The 24,410-nt window shown below is 31.5% G+C and overlaps 1 protein-coding gene and 1 pseudogene across 3 annotated transcripts; both read right to left on the bottom strand.

Moving 5' to 3' along the window:
- Positions 1-743: 743 nt before the first annotated feature.
- Positions 744-6,286, bottom strand: LOC146922629 (putative beta-D-xylosidase 7). 2 transcript variants are annotated; one of them, XM_085715466.1, is made up of 6 exons: positions 5,849-6,286; positions 5,132-5,434; positions 4,571-4,740; positions 4,081-4,178; positions 2,334-3,098; positions 744-1,484 (listed from the first exon to the last, which is right to left on the bottom strand). In XM_085715466.1, exons 1-6 carry the CDS (start codon positions 6,260-6,262, stop codon positions 895-897), a joined length of 2,340 nt encoding a protein of 779 aa, XP_085571592.1. In that variant the 5' UTR covers positions 6,263-6,286; the 3' UTR covers positions 744-894. The 2 variants fall into 2 exon arrangements, with proteins under 2 accessions (XP_085571592.1, XP_085571593.1); XM_085715467.1 differs by lacking the exon at positions 744-1,484 and adding an exon at positions 2,185-2,255.
- A 1,763-nt stretch (positions 6,287-8,049) lies between these two features.
- Positions 8,050-17,361, bottom strand: LOC146922630 (putative beta-D-xylosidase 7; annotated as a pseudogene). Its single transcript, XR_015012540.1, has 6 exons — positions 16,911-17,361; positions 15,107-15,409; positions 14,596-14,765; positions 14,151-14,248; positions 11,347-12,111; positions 8,050-8,804 (listed from the first exon to the last, which is right to left on the bottom strand). The product of XR_015012540.1 is annotated as a putative beta-D-xylosidase 7 (transcript).
- Positions 17,362-24,410: the final 7,049 nt, after the last annotated feature.

The raw sequence follows: 24,410 nt of genomic DNA on the forward strand, positions 1-24,410 counted from the left end.
TTAGGTTATTTGAAGTTTCTGGATATGGCTGATGTTGTGAATAAATATTTAGGTCGAGAAAATATAGGAATTCAGTTTTCTAGTTTGAGGAAGGCGGGGGTTCAGCTGCGGTTTGAGAAAAAAAATTAAAAATAAAATAGGTATGCAGTTTTCTGGATATGGCTCAATAGTGAAAGGAAAAGGGTTTGTGTGTTGGCTTAGGTTTCTGACTGGTTTTGATTAATGGGTGACAAAACGGGAGGTGGTGATACTTAAGATCCGGTAGGTCGGACCAATTTGATAGGAACCAAAGGATCCTACCAATGAATTAACAGTAAGGTAACCAAGGAGAAACAATGGTGATTAAAGAAAATAGGGTGCTTTATTAATAGGAACGAAAATAGTAAAATAGTAGCAGAGAGATTCTCTAACTACTCCCAGAGCAAAGCTCCGACACAACTCAGAGAGGAATCCTACTCTGGCCCTGAACAGAAAACTCAATCTGTCATACCCCAAAACTCCTAAGAATTCCCCTTTATATACAAATAAAGAGAACATTCTAGTATTTAACCTTAATGGGCCTCTTATTATTTAATCCTAATGGGCAACTTACTAATAATCTACTTTTTTTGTTTTGAATGTTACTAATAATCTACTTAAACTTAACTAACTACCTACTAATTACTCAAAACACCCTCTCATACTGGATCCTATCAAAATACTTAACCTTAAAAGACACTTAATATGAGACGGAGGATAGGGTATACCGAAAATAAATTATCATGAATATATCATCAGAGCCAATCAAGCTTTCCATTACATAAGTAGAGTCATATTGCAATCAACTCATCAAGCTTTCCATTAGTTATTCTTTACTTGATTGATAATTTCTCAATACTACATTTCATCAATTCATCAAAGAGTGATACTTATTGAGTACTCTTCCTCTCCCACAACCAACAAATAACCACCTTCTTCAACCACCTTGACACCACTCTCATTTGCTCTACTAAGATGCTCACAAACACTAACTTCGAACCCAACTTCACCCTTTCCACCTCCTTCCACCGTCACACTCTCAAACCCTACCAACTGTTTCACTGGATTTCCATTTCTACCTTTCTTTGGCTTCACAAACAGCAACACAGGATGTTTCCCAGCCATGCTTCCAGTATTTGTAATTCCCAATGTTACAGAAATGGACATGGTTTTACATGCTTTTTTGCCTAACTCTGAACCAAGTTTGTAACGGATTGTTTCAGAGTTTTCGAGTATCGAATGAGTGGTTGACTGGTTGATGTGAAGGTTGTTGTTTTTGACGGAAATGAAGTTGTAGGAATAATTTGAGTAGCTTAGGCCATAGCCGAATTCGTAGACCTTTGGACCTGTGTAGAAACGGTAGGTTCTACCGGGATAGCCTGATGATGGATCAGCTCTCATTCTCATGTCTGTCATTGGTATTTTGATGAAATCTTTTGGGTACCATGTCATTGGTAGTCTCCCTCCTGCATTGCAATGATAGAATATCAAAGCATCACATTAGTTGAGAAATAGTAGTTTTAGGAAAATATACTAGAAAAAGTTATTTGGGGGATATATACAATGTATTTCGGTCAACAAGACAAATCATACAACACTATAATCAATGTTTTCAATTGTGGACACTTTTAAGTAACATTGAAAACATTTGTTGAATATATATCAAATTGCTACATACATGGTATAGAAAATAGTGTTTGTTTGCGGTCACAATCACAGTTGCAGACAATTTTTAAATACTATGACATGAAGACTTTGTAGCTGCAATTGTGGTTGCGACCTTAACTATTTTCTTGGAATCTGGATACTCTGCTGCCATCTAGTCAATTCAACCAAATCTCTATCGTTGGTTCAAGGTTCATTCCGCATCCAGTAATTGAGATTTAGTTGTGCTTACTAAATGGGTGCACAGGATCGAAGCTAATTTTTCAGACTCTTTCCCTTGTTTCCCAATATAAAATAAACAATAAAAAAATTCTTTTTGCCTAACTAAATATTCTCTCATTTAATAATTAAGACTTTTCAGAATCTATGAAGTTTATACATGTTTAAAGGATCTTGGTCATGCGCAGCCACAACTACATAACTGCGTGCAGTTAGCAAGACGTGAACCATTCAATCAAGATTGAGCGGTCTACATTTCAAACTTGATATTTTACATTTTAAAAAAAATCAAAATCGTCATTGAAATCTGAACCGCCCAATCTCCAGATGTAACCTGACTGCGTGCAGTAACACTACAAACAATCCAAATCCATTTTTTTACCACATTATGTATGTTTATTTGTTCATGGATAAGACAGAAGAAAACTAACCAGGGTTATAGTCACCAAACACAACCTGAGCCAGAGCCCTTCCACCAGTTTCACCAGGATAACCAGCCCAAATGATGCCTCCAATTTTGTCATTATTCTTAGCAAAAGTAATATCAACAGGACCACCACACAAAATTACCAAAATAACAGGCTTCTTAGAAGCTTTAGCAACACTGTTAATAAGTTTCTGTTGCTTACCAGGTAACTCTAAATGAACTCTATCAAGTGTTTCCGTCTCTTGACTTTGGTCCAATCCCATAACCAAAATAACATAATCACTTATTTTAGCAACTTCAACTGCTCGGTCAATTTCAGCTGAAGCACACTTTACTCCATCAGTACATCCAGAACGATAATGTGTCTGGCTGGCATAAGTGTAAAAGCCTTTTAATATGGATACTTGTTTACAAGGAGGACCAAAATAGTTTGCTAAAAGAACTATTGATGATTTATTGGCATTAGGGCCTATAACTCCAAGGGTATTTACTCTTGGAAGTGAGAGAATTGAGGCAGTGTTTTTTAAAAGTACAATGCCACTTCTTGCAGCTTCAAGAGCAAGGTCTAGGTTTTCTTTAGAGCATACTTGATTTGGACCAATTCTGCCATATTGAAGTTTGGTTGGATTCCCATCAAACAAACCTAGTCTTATTCTAATGGTAAATAGATTGTGTAGGGCACGGTCGATTTGAGATATGGGAATTTTTTTTTGTAATACTGCTGACTTTGCATGCTTTGTCATGTAATCACCACACTCTACATCCATCCCTGAAAAATTTTGATCACGCAACATGTAAATTGCCACGGTTCATCAAAATTATAATAGTACTTGTGTATGTTTGAAATTATGGCGAGTTTGACAAAATTACAATGATACTATGATTTTGTTGAAAAGTTCTAAAGTATAACTTGTACCGAAATAACGGTAGTACAACATGATTCTCCTAAACATAGACTAATTCTAAGGTTCTGTTGCAAAATAAAGATAACTAAAGTGATTATAGAACTAGAGACAAAGAGGTTTGACATAAACTAAAACTAAGGCAAAGAAAGTGTGATTATAAAGCTTAAGGTAGTAAATGTCCAAATTGAGTAAAATTAAGAAAAGTATGCAATCATAAAACTTTAGAGTGCATGAATGAATCTTAATTTATCTTAGACAGTTGCAAACAAAATACAAAAGAAGAAGGAAGTCACAACTTTAACTAAACCAGAACTAAAACAACTAAGTGATGACAATCAAAATGCTATCTAATTGTGTTCATTATTTATTTATTTATTAATATACCTCTAATTATGTTACATCTTTGTCTGCAACCTATACTAAAAATTATGATGAAAATAAACATATAAATTGTATACAAATCTACATTATCACCAACTTTTTTCCAATGGAGACTATGATGGACATTGGGCCATGACCATCATTGATGGCTTAGAATGGCTTGCCTCATATATATGGGGAGTGGGGTCTAATGAAAATGTAGGCCAAACCATGTGACTTAATATAAGCAAAAATTGTAAACCGACAAAAATACTAATGAGAAAAGTACCTTCCATTGAGACCATTGATAAAGTAAGATAACGATAGTTTAAGGTCACATTGTCATTGTGATTTCATTTAGAGTTATAAATCAATACTAAAACACATAAAAGTTCAAGTAAATTTTGATAAGAATCCGTAAACACATAATAGTTATATTCATCTACTTCTGATTATGAAATAAACAAAGGAAGAGTGAAAGTATACCAGCTCGAAGTACATCAGCTACAACATCCTCTGGTGTTTTTGCATAACCTTGTTTTTCATATATGAATCGAACTGCGTCACAATCCGACGCAATATACCTGATTTAACGGCCAAAATCATTCATACTAATCAAGTAATTAAAAATTAAATTTCAATTTCACATTTTGATGAATCATACGTTATAAATATGTAGCTTCAAAAAGAGAGAAAACTGAAAAGTTTGAATTGAAAACTGTTTCACCAACTAAGTAGGCCATGCTCACACCTTTAATAGAGTGGAAAGCATTGTTTCATAAAGGAGATATTGTTTAATAGAAGATATATTTTTAAATATATTGTTGAATTCTTATAAAATTTACATTTTTGTACTCACTTTTAAATATCTAAAAATTACAAAACTACATATTTTGTGTTTCCACTTTTGTAATTTATAAGAACTAAAAAGTAGATTAAAGAATTAATAAAACAAAATTGAAATAATTATATATACCCATTGAACTTCCATTTTTTCCTTGCCGTATTGGTTAAAAGATTGTAATCTGCACAGTTTGGAACTCCATTGACACGGTTGTAAGCACACATTATTCCACTAGATCGTCCTTGTTGTATGCAACTATGAAATGAGGGTTGATACGTATCCGCCAAATCTTGTAAAGTAACCTGAATTATTAGAATGGATTTGGATTATTAAAATGGAAAAAAGTTAAAAGTTGAAGAATATAAGAATAAGAATCATTAGCATAACAGTATATAGAAAAAGTATCATATCATTTTTGAATTTCAAAATAAAATTAACTGTTCTTTTGCAAGTCATGATTCGATTTCCAAGGATTCATCAACGACATAAAACAAAGCATGCTTTGTAGTCTGCACAACACAACAAACAAAACTAAAAGACAAATTCGAGGACGACATTGTCTAATATGCACTAGCCAGTTTTGTAGGGTTGTGTTAGACTCCAACCACGATTTTAAGAATACTAGACTTATCTTATTTGTTCACCATAGAATTAATCATCCAAGGACTATACCATAGAGAAAAGAAAACTTACTTTGGCATCAAAAACATAACGATTCACACCCTTCCAATTTTCCAAATCATAGGCAGTAAAGTGTTTGCAACAAGCAGAAGCTTTAAGACGACCTCCAATTAGTTTTCCACCTTCAAAGGAATCACCTTGAAGTCCTCTCACATAAGAAACAGCATATTTTGAATTTACCAAAGGATCTTCACCAGCTGTTTCTTGCCCTCTTCCCCATCTTGGATCCCTAAATATATTTATGTTTGGTGCCCAAAACGTCATCCCTTGAGCTTGTCCAGCATTGTACACTCCTCTAGCCTCAGTTCCAATCACCTTCATTCATACAACACATAATAATAATTACAAAACAAACAAAACTCAAATAAAAAAATATTTGAATTTTTTTTATCCTCATTATAAAAATATAAGGTCACAAATTTAATTATATTAAAATCGGGTATCTGTCTGATGACAGACGTGACGTGACATACTAATTCAGGAGATTAATCTCACCTTCCAGTAACAAGATTCATTTGAAATCATAACTATGTTTGAATCGACTGAACACTAGAATTGTTGGCCACACTCCTAGGTCTCAAACCATATACCATGGGGAAACCCCAAGATTGGGTAAGTAATAAAACTTATTTACTAAATACTAAATGAAAAATATAATTTTAATCTCCAAAAATGGGTTAAATGATTTGAATGAAACTATTTCGAACATGGGTTAAAAGAGTTACTGACCTTACTGATTCGGTACCAAAGTTTGGGATCAAAAGAAGCAGCCGTAAGAATGATTTGAGGGAAACTAGTTGCAGCTGTAACACTACCATTCAATCTTATCCCCTTACCAACATAAGAAACACCGTGCAAAGCTTCATTCCACCATTGATAACTCGGTATATCGAGTCGAGGAATGGCAGGAGCTGTGTTAACGAGTTGAGAGATTTTCTCATCCAATGTGAGCCGTGATACGATGTCTTTGGCTCTTTGAGTGATTGTAAGGTTGAGATTGCAAAAGGGGAAGAATTTTGTACGTGGGTTGGAGATGTCACAGGAGTAAGGAGGTACATTAGTCGGTGAATCGGCATGAACGAGTTGGTTGTAGCGAGTTAAGAAGAGAAAAATGAAAGTAATGGTGATGGAAAATTGGCCCATGCTGTGAGGGGATTTATGCAACGTGCTGAACAGATTACAGAGCATGTGTATTTATAGTGAGCAATCGTAGGTAGACACCTTTAATGCGTACACCTTTGTACTCAAAAGTTTATTCCGAAAGAAAAAATAGTACGTGTGTTTGTCGGATAGCACTTGGTTGACATAGAGTTGGGTGACATTGGTTATATTGACCAATCACAAAGTCATAATGCTTGTAGAAGAGAGAGACACAAACATTGTGATATTGTGATTGACCAATGTCACCGATGTCACCCAACTCTATGTCACCCAATTACCAGCTGTCTGTCTTTGATTTGGACTGATATGTGTGTCTATTTTTGATTTGTGACTTCGTGTAGATATATGTGTGTCAGTGTTTTGGCCTTTTTTTTTAATTTTTTTTTTTCATTCTTTGACTACTTTTTTCTGAGATCCGATTTGGTTTCTTTATATTTTGTTCGTTAAACTAACCAGCGAGATAGCCATATGTCACGCACTGATTCACTTAATCAAACTCATCAATGTTAGGCCACAAAACGTACAAACGTTGTAAATCTCAGAACCAAGCATACGTTGGAAAAAAAAAAAAAAAACTTGGATTTGCAAGTTTTGTCCTTGTTACTAACGTGGAATCAGCATTCGCCGGTAAAATGCATAATAGGTTGGCATTGGCGGGTACGGCGACGAGTACCTTAAAAAAAATTACTGACTTGCAAATTACTACTATCATAATCATATAAACACAAACATAGAAAAAAATATAAAATTTATACTTATTACTCCCTCCGTCTCGCAATAGATGATCCATTTGAAAATGTGAAATTTTGTCCTAACTTACTTTAACCATATTTTTCTACTAATATACAAAGATAAATAATATCATATAAGATGTCATTACATTCGTCTCGATAAGTATTTTCAAAATATCAAATTTTCATAATTTTTTCTAATATATTATTCAAGATATTTAAGCTCAAAGTTATGCATTGACATGCGTAATAAGGTCAACTGTGTCAAGTATTATGGGACGGAGGGAGTAATAAAGACAATACTTTTTTTCGGTGTAGTCTTTTTTTAATACCAAAATGCCCTTTTTCAATTATATTTTTCACACTATTAACTTCTCATCACACACAATCAATTAGTTTTTTTTTTTTATGCTCGTGAGCTTACCTCAGTTGGTTTGAACGATGCATAAAATATGTAAGGTCCGGGATTCAAATCCCGACCACCACCAAAAAAATTAGTTTTTAATGCCGGATACTTACTTCCCCACTCTGATTTCGCAAACACACATTGCTCCTACAATCATCAATTCTATCATTATTTTTTTTCATTAAGAACTTCTCTATCTATCGTTCCTGTCAACAAAAAATTTCTATATCCATTGTTATTTTTATCTCTCCATTAATTCATTTCATGGTCAACCATTTTTAATCAAAAAAATAGGACATTTCATCATGGAATAATGTTGTCAACTTACAGTAAATCATTCGTACTTCCTAATCTCTCTATACCTTTTTCTTTTTTGATTGTTGTTAATCACTCTTTTTTTCTTCCTTCCTAAAGTAATTTTTTTTTTCCTAAAATTATCTCATCCATTGATTTTCGGAAAAAATCTTTTAGCAACCGTTTTTTTTTTAGGAAACTAAACTGTTGAATTTGGTATCTTTTTTCAATTTAATGGAAACTAAACTGTAGTAATTTACTTCCTTAAAAAAAAACTGTAGTAATTTACTCTCTCCCTCTTTCTCTCAATTTCTATCTCAAACTATTCCATCATGAACTTATTTTAATCATCAGTTTTTTTATACTTGCTACATTTATTATTGAAGTACATATACATGAGATGCAGGATAGGGTATACCAAAAATAAATTATCATGATTATATCATCAGGGTCATTCTTTACTTGATTGAAAATTACTCAATATTACATGGCATCAGTTCATCCAACAGTGATATTTATTGAGTACTCTTCCTCTCCCACAACCAACAAATAACCACCTTCTTCAATCACCTTAACACCACTCTCATTTGCTCTACTAAGATGCTCACAAACACTAACTTCGAATCCAACTTCACCCTTTCCACCTCCTTCTACCGTCACACTCTCAAACCCTACCAACTGTTTCACTGGATTTCCATTTCTACCTTTCTTTGGCTTCACAAACAACAACACAGGATGTTTCCCAGCCATGCTTCCAGTATTTGTAATTCCCAATGTGACAGAAATGGACATATGTTTTTACATGTTTTTTCGCCTATCTCTGAAAGAAGTTTGTAATGGATTGTATGAGATTTTTCGAGTATCGAATAAGTGGTTGATTGGTTGATGTGAAGGTTGTTGTTTTTGACAGAAATGAAGTTGTAGGAATAATTTGAGTAGCTTAGGCCATAGCCGAATTCGTAGACCTTTGGACCTGTGTAGAAACGGTAGGTTCTACCGGGATAGCCTGATGATGGATCAGCTCTCATTCTCATGTCTGTCATTGGTATTTTGATGAAATCTTTTGGGTACCATGTCATTGGTAATCTCCCCCCTGCATTGCAATGATTAAATAACAAAGCATCCCATTAGTTGAGTAATAGCAGTTTTAGGATGTGTTTGGATTGAGGGTTTAGGAGGAGAAGAGAGGGGAGGGTTCACTTTTCTTTTTTTAATTACAAACTATATAACATGTTTTTCTAAAATAAATTAAGTGCGACTGAAGTATTATATGATCGTTTATCATGTTAATATGTTAACTTTTTAAAAAACATTTCATAGTGTCTGTAATTTAAAAATGAAAAGTAAACTCTCCCCTCCCTTCTTCTTCTAAACCTCCATCCAAACACACCATTAGGAAAATATACTTAAAAAAGTTATTTGGGGCATGTATATAGTGTATTTTGGTCAACCAAAAAAAATAATCTTACAACACTATAATCGATGTTACAAATTGTGGACACTTTTAAGTTGCATCGAAAACATTTGTTCAATATATTTGAAATTGCTACAATCGTTGTATAGAATTAGAAAATAGCCTTCGTTTGCCGTCACAATCACAGTTGCAGACTATTTTTAAATGGGTCCTGCTAACCGGTGCTCCCGGACACTGGTTAAGCATACCATAAAAAGGAATTATTACCATAAAAGGAAACTGTTTTTGGCTTTATTATAAATTAATTACACAATTTCAATGCATTAACTACTATATAATTTTCTTTTTCATATCCTTAACCAGTGCCCCGGAGGCATCGGTTAGCATTTCCCTTTTTTAAATATATGAACATTAAGGGTGTGTTTGTTTCAAGTTTACCAAATTTATTTCTAGGAATAACATTCCTTGGAATATAAAGATGAGAATTTTATTCCAAGGTATTTAGAAAAAATATGTTTGGTTAACTTTATAATATTCCTAAGAACCATAAAAATAGGGATTATAATAGGTAACTACATGGGAACTTTATTCTCATCTCCATGGGAGCTTTATTCCCACCATTTTCTTTGGGAAAATTTTTCTATTCCCAGGAACATTTTATATCCGGGAATAAATTTTAGTAAACTTGTGACAAACATAGGCATATATATTTGAGTTAATTAAGTTTTTGGTCGCTATAAATATCTGCAGTTTTGTTTTTAGCCCCTATAAAAACAAATCACACTTTTTAGTCCCTACAAAATTTTCCGTTAGTGTTTTTAGTCTCTGTTAAATTAATTTTTTTTTAATTATGCTTAAACTTCTAAATTTTTGAAAGATTTTTTACAGACATGTTCATAACATCGTAAGACACTCTTTTATAAAATCTTTTAGTTTTTTAACATGTAATGAATTAAATATGAATTTTTCTAAAAGCCAAAATTTCAAGATTATATTAATGAAAATTTGGATCTAATAATAAAATTGTGAGTTACTTTTTTGCAGAGGAACTTTGTATAATGTTCTAAATAAGTACGTAAAAAATATGTTGAATATGTAAAAGTTTAAGCACAATTAAGCAAATTTTAATTTTACAAGGACTACAAGTATGTGTTCGTCCCTGTTAAATTAAAATTTGTTTAATTATACTTGAACTTTTATATTTTCAAATGATTTTTAACAGACATGTTAAGAACATGATAATAATCTCTTTTATAAAAAATTAGAATTTTTTAACATGTAATGAATTAAATATATTTTTTTTAAAACGCCAAAAATTCAAGATAAAACTAACGAAAATTTGGACCTAAAAATAAAATTTTTAGCTAACTTATTGCGGCGAAATGTTTTATAATGTTTTAAACAAGTATGGAAAAAATTATTAAAAAATTTAAAATTTTAAGCATAATTAAACAAATTTTAATTTAATATGGACTAAAAACACTAACGGAAAATTTTGTAAGGACTAGAAAGTTTGATTTATTTTTATAGGGACTAAAAACAAAACTGCAGATATTTATAGGAACCAAAAACTTAATTAACCATATATATTTCTACCATTTTATTCCCAGTAATTAACAAATATAACTTGAAACAAACACACCCTAAGACTTTGTGGCTGCAATTGAGGTTGCAACATTAACTATTTTCTTGGAATCTGGATCCTCTGCTGCCATCTAGTCAGTTCAACCAAATTTCTATCGTTGGTTCAATGTTCATTCCGCATCCGGTAATTGGGATTTAGTTGCATTTACTAAGTGGATGCAGAGGATCGAAGCTGGTTTTTCAGACTTTTTCCCTTGTTTCCCAATATAAAATAAACAATAAAAAAAAAATCCCTTTTTTCTTAACTAAATATTCTCTCATTTAATGGTGAAGACTTTTCGGAATCTATGAAGTTTATACATGTTTTAAGGATCTTGGTCATGCGCAGCCACAACTACATGCATGATTGTCTAGTTAACAACATCTGAACCATTCAATCAAGATTGAGCGGTCTACATTTCAAACTTGATATTTTACATTTAAAAAAAAAATCAAAATCGTCATTGAAATCTGAACCGTCCAATCTCCAGATGTAACCTGACTGCGTGCAGTAACACTGCACACAATCCAAATCCATTTTTTTTACCATATTATGTGTGTTTATTTGTTCATGGATAAAGTATAGAAGAAAACTAACCTGGGTTATAGTCACCAAACACAACCTGAGCCAGAGCCCTTCCACCAGTTTCACCAGGATAACCAGCCCAAATGATGCCTCCAATTTTGTCATTATTCTTAGCAAAAGTAATATCAACAGGACCACCACACAAAATTACCAAAATAACAGGCATCTTAGAAGCTTTAGCAACACTGTTAATAAGTTCCTGTTGCTTACCTGGTAACTCTAAATGATCTCTATCACGTGTTTCCGTCTCTTGACTTTGGTCCAATCCCATAACCAAAATAACATAATCACTTATTTTAGCAACTTCAACTGCTCGGTCAATTTCGGCTGAAGCACACTTTATTCCATCAATACATCCAGAACGATAATGTGTCTGGCTAGCATAAGTGTAAAAGCCTTTTAATATGGATACTTGTTTACAAGGAGGACCAAAATAGTTTGCTAAAAGAACTATTGATGATTTATTGGCATTAGGGCCTATAACTCCAAGGGTATTTACTCTTGGAAGTGGGAGAATTGAGGCAGTGTTTTTTAAAAGTACAATGCCACTTCTTGCAGCTTCAAGAGCAAGGTCTAGGTTTTCTTTAGAGCATACTTGATTTGGACCAATTCTTCCATATTGGAGTTTGGTTGGATTCCCATCAAACAAACCTAGTCTTATTCTAATGGTAAATAGATTGTGTAGGGCACGGTCGATTTGAGATATAGGAATTTTTTTTTGTAATACTGCTGACTTTGCATGCTTTGTCATATAGTCACCACACTCTAAATCCATTCCTGAAATTTTTTGATCACACAACATGTAAATCGCCACCGGTTCATCAAAATTATAATAGTACTTGTGCATGTTTTAAATTTGAAATTATGGCGAGTTGACAAAATTACAATGATACTATGATTTTGTTGAAAAGTTCTAAAGTATAACTTGTGTTGAAATAACGGTAGTACAATGTGATTCTCCCAAATTCTTCAACAATCCTAACATGCTATGATTCTAAAGTCATGTTCTGTTACAAAATAAAGATAACTAAAGTGATTATATACGTTACAGATAAAGAGGTTTGACATAAACTAAAATTAATGCAAACAAAGTGCGATTATAAAACTTACGGTAGTAAATGTCCAAATTGATTAAAATTAAGACAAGTATGTAATCATAAAACTTAGAGTGCATGAATGAATCTTAATTTATCTTAGACAGTTGCAAACAAAATACAAAAGAAGAAGGAAGTCACAACTTTAACCAAGCGAAAACTAAACAAGTGATGATAAGCAAAATACTATCTAATTACGTTAATTATTTATTCTCAAGTGGGTCAGTTATTTATTTACTAACATACCTCTAATTAGTCCCCGTGAGCTTAGCTCAGTTGGTAGGGACGTTGCATATTTATGCAGGGGCCGGGGTTCGAACCTCGAACACCCAACTTCTCCACATTAAATTGTGTGAACTCTAACCACTAGGCTACTAGACCAAAAAAAAAAGGTAAATGTTAACTTGTGCCCTAAGGGCACAAGTTAACATGACCCATCTTTTTCTGCAAACTATACTAAAAACTTTGATGAAAATATAAACAACTAATTATTTATCCTAAATGGTAGACATAAAAATACACATATAAATTGTATAGAAATCTATATTATCACCAATTTTTGTCTGAAGTCCTGCTGTCAATTTTTTAACTAAGATATTTAATTTGCTTATTGCCAAGGGAAACGATGATGGGCCATCGTTGATGGCTTAGAATGGCATGCCTCATATATGTGGGGACTAATGATGGCTTAGAATGGCATGGAATTTTTGTTTGCAGGCCCTACTTTTGAAAAAAATCGTCCACTATACCCTGCATTCAAAATAAATATCCAATCTATTCTACTTTCAGATTTCCTCTTACATGACACTATCTGATATGACATCATCATCCTTCAGGAGAACTCCCTCTCATTTGGCATCACCCTACTACCTTTTATATTTTTTTTCTTTCGATTTTCATTTTTTTTGGCTTGATAATTTATACTTCCTTAATCATGGCTCCATCTCAGTTGGCACCATCTTACTAGTTTCTTTATATATTTTTTTTGTTTATTTTGTTGGTTGAAAATTTGTTATATAAATAATTAATAGAAAAAATATAAAATAACATAATAATGAAGAAGAAGATGGGGACGAAGAAGAAGAAGAACCGATAGTTCAACAACGAAAGTCCACTCGTGTGTCAATACCTAAAGGATGTGGTACATGCGGACATAAAGTAGTTAGAAAAACTAGAAAATAATGTAATATTAATATTTAAATACTTTTCATTATAATATTTATCAATCTATATTATCATGTTATTTTAATTTTTCTATTAATTATTTATGTTGATTAATATCTATTATTAGTTAATATGATTTTTCTATTAATTATTTATATAATAAATTTTCAGCCAAAAAAATAAAAAATAAAAATGTAAAAAAATTAGTAAGATGGTGTCAACTGAGATGGAGTCATGACGAAGGAAGTATAAATTATTAAACGAAAAAAAAAAAAAAAGAGGAAAAGGTAGTAGGGTGCCATATGAGATGACGCCATGTAAGGGGAAAATGAAAGTATGGTATATTAGATATTTATTTTGAATGTAGGGTAGAGTGAACAATTTTTTTTCAAAACTATGGCTTGCAAAAACAAAATTCTCATATGGTTTGGCCTACATATACAAGTGAGAAAAGTACCTTCCGTTAAGATAACGATAACTAAATGTCACATAAACACATAATAGTTATATTTATCTACTTCTGATTATGACATAAACAAAGGAAGAGTGAAAGTATACCAGCTCGAAGTACATCGGCTACAGCATCTTCTGGTGTCTTTGCATAACCTTGCCTATCATATATGATTTTTACTGCGTCACAATCCGACGCAATATACCTGATTTTAACAGCCAAAATCATTCATACTAATCAAGTAAAAAAAAAAAGTAAAATATATTGTTTAATACTAATCAAGTCATAAAGGAGATATTGTTTAATAAAGGATATGTTGTTAAATATATTGTTTAGTTGTTATAAAATTTACATTTTTCAACTCACTTTTAAATATCTTTCTTTTCTTTTTTGTTACACTCACTTTTAAATATCTAAAAATTACAAAACTAAATATTGTGTTTTCAATTTTGTAATTTATAAAAACCAAAAAGTAGATAAAAGAATTAAAAAAACAAAATTGAAATAATTATAAGGATCAAAACCATATGTAACACAAACTATTATACATACCCGTTGAAATTCCATTTTTTCCTTGCCGTATCGGTTAACAAATTGTAATCTGCACAGTTTGGAACTCCATTGACACGGTTGTAAGCACACATTATTCCACTAGATCGTCCTTGTACTACGCAACTATGAAACGAGGGTTGATACGTATCCGCCAAATCTTGCAAAGTAACCTGAATTATTAGAACGGATTTGGATTATTAAAATGGAAAAAATTTAAAAAGGAAGGAATATAAGAATAAGAATCATTTTTTAATTTCAAAATTAAATTAATTGTTCTTTTGCAAGTCATGATTCAATTTTCAAGGATTCATCGACGACATAAAACAAAGCATGCTTTGAAGCCTGCACATAACAACAAACAAAACTAAAAGACAAATTTGAGGACGACATTATTGGTATTGTGGGGTTGTGTTAGACCCCAACCACAATTTTAAAAATACTAGACTTATCTTATTTGTTCACCATATAATTAATCATCGAAGGACTATACCATAGAGAAAAGAAAACTTACTTTGGCATCAAAAACATAACGATCCACACCCTTCCAATTATCCAAATCATAGGCAGTAAAGTGTTTGCAACAAGCAGAAGCTTTAAGACGACCTCCAATTAGTTTTCCACCTTCAAAGGAATCACCTTGAAGTCCTCTCACATAGGAAACACCATACTTTGAATTTACCAAAGGATCTTCCCCAGCTGTTTCTTGCCCTCTTCCCCATCTTGGATCCCTAAATATGTTTATGTTTGGTGCCCAAAACGTCATCCCTTGAGCTTGTCCAGCATTGTACACTCCTCTAGCCTCCGTTCCAATCACCTTCATTCATACAACACATAATAATAATTACAAAGCAAACAAAACTCAAATAAAAAAAACATTTGAATTTTTTTTATCCTCATTATAAAAAAAGGTCACAGATTTATATATATATATATATATATATATATATATATATATATATATATATATATATATATATATATATATATATATATATATGGGTTATGATAGAAGACACCTTTTGTGAAGGTGTCTTTTAGCAAAGTTATAACTAAAAAGTGAAAATCACACCTTAAGGTGTTGCTTGATAAAAGACACCACCAAAGGGTGTCTTGTAACATAACCCATATATATATATAGGGCTGCTAATTTACTCCTACTCAAAAACATGAAGGAGTAAGTTAACAACCCGACTTCCACTAGTATTTTGCCAAAAACCCAACTATTATCTATTTAAAACAATGTTTTGTGTAAGGATAAGTTTGTAAATTGGATTTTATGTTTTTTTTTTAAATAGAAAACAAGTTTCTTGTTGGAACATGACAACGTCGCCAACCTCTAAAAACATACGTGTCTTGTTAACTAGTGCCTCGGGGCACTGGTTAAAGAAGTTAAATATAGAAAACTTTTATTGGAAACACCAACTTTTTGACTCTTAAATATTAAATACTCACCTTTTTACAATTCCCAATACAATATTTTTAATTTTGTGCTTTTAACTAGTGCTCCGGGGCACTAGTTAACATTTCCCAAAACATTATTACACCCCTCAAAATGTTACTGTTTGTCGTTGATGCCCTCATACCCCTGCACCTTTCTATCTATTCAGTTTTATTTTTTTTAACAACACACGTTTTCAATTTGTTTTTTTTTTCTTCATGTGTTAAATATGTATTGTACTATAGAAACTATGCATTTTTTTGGGGGAGAAATTACACATTTTTATTGAATATATTTTGGCCATATGTACTTTTCAACAAATAAAAATGTGTATATTTCAGTATGTGTGTAGTTTATGTGTGGAGGCCAATTTGCTCAAAAAAAAAAAAAAGTGTGGAGCCCAACAGTGTCCACGTTTGAATGAAGTTGAGGAAAAGAAGAACAAATAAAGTATAATAAGCAGCAGTAGGCTTGTTAACTTACTCCTTCATGATTTTAGGTGGGAGTAAGTTAACAGTCCCCATATATATATATATATATATATATATATTAAAATCGAGTATCTGTTTGGTGATCGACGTGACGTGACATACTAGTTCAGGAGACTAATATCACCGCCCATTCATTTGAAATTATAACTATGCATGAACCGACTCAATACTAGAATTGTTGGCCACACTCCTAAGTCTCAAACAATCGGGGAAACCCTGGGATTGGGTAAGTACTAAAACTTATTTACTAAATACTAAATGAAAAATATAACTTTAATATTAAAAAAATCCAAACATGGGTTAAATTACTTGAATGAAACTATTTCAATTTTCAACCAACAATATTTTGTCACAAACTTCCAACATGGATTAAAAGAGTTACTGACCTTACTGATTCGGTACCAAAGTTTGGGATCAAAAGAAGCAGCAGTAAGAATAATTTGAGGGAAACTAGTTGCAGCTGGAATACTACCATTCAATATTATCCCCTTACCAACATAAGAAACACCGTGCAAAGCTTCATTCCACCATTGATAACTCGGTATATCGAGTCGAGGAATGGCAGGAGCTGTGTTAACGAGTTGAGAGATTTTCTCATCCAATGTGAGCCGTGATACGATGTCTTTGGCTCTTTGAGTGATGGTAAGGTTGATATTGCAAAAGGGAAAGAATATTGTACGTGGGTTTGAGGTGTCACAGGAGTAAGGGGGAACAAGAGTTGGTGAATCGGCATGAACGAGTTGGTTGTAGCGAGTTAGGAAGAGTAAAATGAAAGAGATGAAAGTAATGGTGATGGAAAAGTCGCCCATGCTATGCTGTGAGGGGATTTTATGCAACAAATGTGGTGAACATAACATGTGTATTTATATAGATACGTCTTTCTGTTTTTGGAATTTTTTTTTTTGTCCCTCAAACCAAAAAATGAAATTAGATGATATTTTTTGTCCCTCCAAGGGCGCCACGTGTCAAGCACTGATTCACCTGATCAGAGTGACTAATGCCAGGCCGCCACATGTCAATGGAGTATGAAAATTGAAAGAAAAAAATGGCTTAATTAATGATTTACTCTCTTAAGTTATTTGTTGGTTACATTTTGGTCTCATAAGTTATTAAGGTTACAATTTGGTCCCTTAAGTTATTTGTTGGTTACATCTTGGTCCCATAAGTTATTAACGTTACAATTTGGTCCCTTAACTTATTTTTTGGTTTCGTTTTGATACCTTAACTCTTCCTCCGTCAACCACTCTGGTCCTTTATGTTATTAGAGTTAAGGTACAAAAACGAAACCAAAAAATAAGTTAAAAGACCAAAACGAAACCAAAAATTAAGTTAAGGGACCAAAACGAAACCAAAAATAGTAATTAAGCAAAAAAGAGGAAAATGTTAACCGGTGCCCCCGGGCACTGGCTGGAAACAAATGTAGAAGCTTTTACGTTGAAAATTGTATAATCAAGGTTTCAAAAGTCAAAAAAGTGTCTTTTTTTTATTTAATTTTTCCTTTTTTAGATACCTTAACCAATGCCCGAGACACCAGTTAACACAACCAAGAAAAAATGAAATAATGAAATAGAATCACTAGAAATAGAATCGTACACAACACAACCAAGAGAAAATGAAATGGAATCACTAGAAATAGAATCGTACACGTCTGACTAGAACACAACACATCCATTATATTCTACTTCTAGTATTCTACCACTCGCTATCAAGCTCTTTTCAGATGTCGGCAATTGAACAATTGTAAATACGGTTTAATATATTTTCGGTTTCTATAAATACTAGGTATTCAACCCGTGCGTTGCACGGGTTTCATTAAAATACAGTTAAAAATTATTATTTTTTATTAAAATATTTTTATTATTTGAAAATGTAAACCATACATTCAACGTAGATAGTTTAACATAAACTTCAATTCTTTACTTCAACCATTAACTGAATTTAACATAAAAACAATTAAAATTTAACTTGAATAAATAGGACAATAATTTTTTGGTCAAACCTTCCAACTTAAATCTTACATTAAAAATAGACAATCATATAAACAACCTTGAGCCACCACATTCGATCATAGAATCAGTATTAGTTAACGACTGTAGCATACATCTTATTAGGAGGTTTATTGACCATGAACAAAATAACGTCACCAACTTTTAGGTCCTTTTCAAGAACAAAGTCGTTCCATCCTCTCCCTATGTATTTTTGATGCATGTTTTTTGACGTAGCGTGAACATCACAATCATAAGATTTACCGATTTCTTCATCAAAGAGGAGAATTTTAGATTGATTGATATACAAACATTCTCAGCAACACGTCGAGGAAAATGGCTACAATAGATTTGTCAAGAAATCATACAAATTAAAATCAATCTACAACTATTAACAACATGAAAACATCAAAAAAGCTTCGTAAATGCCACTAACCAAAACATTGTTTCCATCCAAAATAGAAGCAGTAACCTTATGCTTCCAATAATGAACATCGACATTTTGAACATTCCCTAATTCAGTACCATTGACTTCAACTCCAATCTCATTCATTTTTCCTTAAATCCAAATGATATATAACATAAACAAATAAATTATATTTTTCAGCCATTAAAAATAAAACAGAACCAAAGAAAGGCCCATCCATAAAAGGCACAAACAAAAAAGTTATGCAAAAACTCATGGCATCACAAAAATACGCAAATGCATGTATATTATATAAATAATGTTAACTACTATCTTAATTACTACTCATTGGTTTATAGGAATGCTAGCTTACGTATGGGGTATCCTGTTAGTCTAAGAAGGAAATTGACATCATAGGGGCAGTAAAATGAAAGACTTAAAAGAAAAAACCTCCAAAATTACATAGCTTTTTATTGTTCAAATTCTAGAATGAAAAAAGTAAGCGTAAAAAAAAGAACGAAGAAAGTAAACGGAAGCAATATATTGCTAGTTTGCCAAGCACACCAATCAAAACATATAATTAAGATCAAACATAGTTCCTCTTGAAATCCTTCACAAAATACAATTGTATATCATAAAATCCACAACCAACACTAAATATTCCTCTCCAAACAAAATAAAATTAACGTCCCACTAAATATAAAAACTATTTGAGTGTATGAAATCTATGCATTAGAATTCTTAGAATCGTGATTCCGTTAAATTAATATTATTTGTCATCCCTTTTCAAAATAATAGAGAAATGATATTTGTACAACCATTTTCTAACAACTTTTTGACAACTTTCTCTCTCATACTCACATTATCTTCTTATTCTCTCTCTTCCTTTTTCTCTCTCTATTATTTTTGACCAATCAAAAGAGAAAACCAAAGTTATCATGAAAGTTGCACCAAAGAGTTGTACAAATATCACTACTCAAATAATAAAAGTAGTTTGTTATCTTTGAAACCAACTTCTTCAAATGTTTTAGGAACTTATTTTAGCGACATGCATGATGGTAGAAAAACAAACCACTATCATAACATCATTCCCATGATAGAATTCCACCTTGTTTATGAATAAAAGTTGAAAATAGTATGAAACAATATTTTTTAGATGTGTCACATCATCACATTTCTAGCTCTTGGATAGCTCAAACTTAGTTTACAAAGTTGTGGTTAAAGCACTTTCAATGGAAGAGATAAAATAAGTTACAAATATATACACATAAGATCAGGAAAAAATGAGCTATGCAAAATGTCAAAAATCAATATTGAGGAGTTAGTATCAATAGATATAAAATTCATATAATGGAGGTTATATAACTTATAAATTTGAAAGAATTATAATATAAAAGGTGACAAATTTTTCAAGAAAAGGTGATGAGATTTATAGGAATGTAACATAGGCATAATCCAAAATTAAGATTAACTAAATTAGTTAATGCAAAGATAACTATTTTTTCATATAAGAAATGCTCTTTCAACAAAAGCCTCCTTTATCCAAAACCTGCAACTTCAAAGAAAGAATATCCATTAAAGAATACAAAATATTAGAAGAAAATGTACATGAATAGAGAAGGGAAAGATGAAAACCATATAAAATTAAACGGAATTAAGGAATGGAAAAGATAAAATAAGTTATATACACGTAAGCTAAGAAAAAAGATAAGCTTAGTAATAAGTTTCAAAAGTTTATCCTAACTTAAGTCAATGAAATTATTTTAGTTGAAAATAATAAACTAACACCGTTAAAAAAAAAAAATCAAATGCCTTCTTTTTCATTTGTACTATTCAAACACTTTATGACTGTTAACGATACCAATACAAAATAGAGAAAGGGAGAATAGGAAAAACAAAGACGGCTAGGGTTTCATAGAATAACGATAGCTTAACATTGCAAAAGGTTATAAAAGAATATATAATAAAACTTTACGGACTCAATACTTTATTATATCTAACAATGACTTAAGCCCAATATTTTATTATCTAACAATGACAACATAGTTTTTAGTAAGAAAAATTAGTATTCATCTTAATCCCTTTCACAGTAAACATTTTTTAATTAAAATTAATTTGATTATTTATAGATCCATTATTTAATTTACATCATACATAAATGATGCACCATCAAATCGACACCAAAATAAAAAGTCAGGGAGAAATAATTGAGTAGAAAAGGAGACATGGATATTACCTTATCACAACATTGCAAAGCTGCTCTTGTTGAGTAACAAACATTTGTAGACCAATAAAATCAATCAAAAAAAAATAATCTTATACGTGTAAACATTAAAATGCATGTAAAATTAAATAGGTGGATAAAAATACACACCTTGTTCCTTTGAAAAAAAATACACACCTTGTTGTGGAAGAACCTTCTCATGCATGTTGATATCTAATTCTAGAATATGCACACATCGTTATCTATCGCAAATAAATTCATTCACAGGTAAAAAAAATTAATAAAAATATTGATCATAAAAGAGCCATGGATATTACCTCGTCACAACTTTTTAAAGAAACTCTTGTTGGGAAACAAATATTAATAGGCCTATTTATAAAACCTGCGCATGCACATGCACTTTGGATATTCATTTCATAATACAAAATATTAGAAGAAAGCATATATGATGTTTGAAAGAGGAAAGTGAAAACTAAGAACAAAAAATGAAAGGAAAGAAGAAATGAGATGAGGTTAATAAGTAACATGGGTTGTCACTAATTGAGGGAAAAATGAAAGGATGAGTGGTGGCTTGTAATTAATTGATAGAATAGAAATAGGGTAGTTGAAACAAAAATGAACTCAAAGATCAAATGGAATGGGAAGAATAAGTAACATATCCAATAACTAATTGAGAATAGTAGTATTTTTTTTTTTAAGGAAGATTAGTAATAGTATAGTTTTTTCATGGCGTTAGTATTAGTATCTGTAAATAAGGATAAGTAAATTGATAAGATCAAAAAAAAAAAAAAAGATAAGTAAATTGATCAATGTAACCAACAACTATTTTAATTTTTCTATATTAAAATAAAAAGAAATTCTTTTAATTTACTATTTAACTTGCAAAGACAATGTTTTTTTACACAAAGAAGACAATGGGACGTATCATATTAAATCAATTCACGAATTTGTATTAGTAATTTTTATTTAATTTTATAATTTGTATTAGTATAAATAGACATTGAAAGCATCAATTATTTTGGGTAGAAATTGTATAATATAAATTGATATATGGAGAGTTGTAAGGTTTTAAAAGATGTAACATTTAATTGATATAGTGGAGAGTTGTAACTTGTAAAGTTTTAAGAGAGGGGAGATATCTTTTTCTAGAGTGCCACATCATCACAAAGCTTGCATGAGAACAACTCAAGCTTCCTTTACAAATATATATAGATAGATACTAATTTTTTGTTTTAATCATTTAAATTTTCCTTTAACTTTTAATTTCTATAAAATTTTCAATCACTATTTTTTATATCTATTTTAAGTTAATTTTAGTATTAATTTTTTAATGAAATTGTGCAGATATGTGTAGAATATTGTAAAAATCTTTCCAAAAAAAAAATTAGAATTTTTTAACAAAACATAAATTAAATATGAATTTTTAATCGTCAAACTTTTTTTTATAATAAATACATGTTTTGTTAAAAAATTCTATTTTTTTTAGTAATTCTTATAATATTATGAATTTTTCTGCAAAATCTTATACAAAAATATGAATTCTACGTACGAGCTTACTTAAAGAGAGACCAAACGTGAAGGTGAAATTTTTTTAAGGGACTAAAAGTTGAAGGAAAATATTAAAAGGACTAAAACAAAAAGTTGATATATTTATAAGGACCAAAAACATATTTAACCCTAAATATTAATTAATTAACTAATTAATCTACAATACAATTACAAACAAATAAAACTCCATCTATTCTCAAGTACGCGTGGCAGGCTTATGTCTCAATTATAATTAATGCTATGATAATACAATTTATACAAATGTTCAATATACTCATCTTCTAAAAGAAGATCACGTTGAATAATATTCTTATCATCATTCAATGTACTAAAATAAATATTCAAAGCAAGTGTATGCATAACATTAACTTTGTATATATAAGGGTATCCGCTATATAAATCATGGAATTTGAAGGGAAACTATATATAAGGGCATCTGGTAGAGACGATTTGTTAGATAGGGACAATTAATTGTATATGTAGTGGTTGGCCTCGAAACTGCAACACCCCCAGTTATATGCAGAACATCAAAAAAAAAAAAAACTCATGTCTCCGCGATCAATTTTAGCCATCCGAGAAAAATATTCCGACGTTAAATACTAATATTTCGACTTTACATCCGTTAAATCATTCCTGTTTAATGATAGGAGAATCCAATTAATTATATACACGTTGATATATTGTGTATAAAATATTCAATTTGCCGATTAATTAGATTTTATAAAATAAAAAAGTAGTCGTAATTCTAGCCCGTGCTTGGCACGGGTTTCCAAACTAGTTACAAACAAATAAAACTCCATCTATTCTTAAGTACGCGTGGCAGGCTTATATCTCAATTATAATTAATGCTATGATAATACAATTTATACAAATGTTCAATATACTCATCTTCTATAAGAAGATCACGTTGAATAATATTCTTATCATCATTCAATGTACTAAAATAAATATTCAAAATTATTTTCATATCTTTGCATTCAAGACACACGCTCCATATATTGTCTCTGGCTAAAGTCTAAACGTTATAAAATCATGACATTGACTAGCACCATTAAAAAAATATCTTCAAATTCCATTTTCCCCTTCAAAAACAATAATTTTCAACCTCAATGCCATTGTAAGTCTAATAATTTTTCTACTATATAATGCACACATTGCTGGTAGTTTTGTACATTTTGGATTTTAAAGTTGTTTCACAAACCCTTCCATCTTCTTCTTTTTTCTACATGAATTTTTTACTATTTTTTTAAATCAACTAGCTACGCCTCCCAAAATCGAATTTGTCTATGAAATTATCCCGAAGTGTTGTTGATTGTTGTGTGCAAGTGTGAGTTATATGTTCCACATCGGATAGAACAATAAAGGTTGAACACCTTATAAATAAGAGGACCCATAAACCTATGGACTCACACTTGAGGGGGAGTGTTGTGTGCAAGTGTGAGAATTATATGTCCCACATCGGATATAACAGTAAAGGTTGAACACCTTATAAGTAAGAGGACCCATAAACTCATTGCCTTAAGGTTTTGGGTAAGAGTGTGGTGTTTCTCTTGCTTGTGCGGTTGTTCGGGCCTCGATGTGGACGGTCCCCCGAGGTCCCCTCAGTGACCCAACAGCTTGTCGAAGGTATCAGAGCTCGAAGGTATCAGAGCTTGTCGAATTCAAGGGCCACCTACCGATTCACGCATCAAGGGCCACCTCCGATTCACGCACCAAGCCCAAA

This window comes from Medicago sativa, chromosome 5, assembly GCF_051527215.1.
Source record: "Medicago sativa cultivar Bolivia chromosome 5, Bolivia_mono, whole genome shotgun sequence".
Lineage (NCBI taxonomy): Eukaryota > Viridiplantae > Streptophyta > Magnoliopsida > Fabales > Fabaceae > Medicago > Medicago sativa.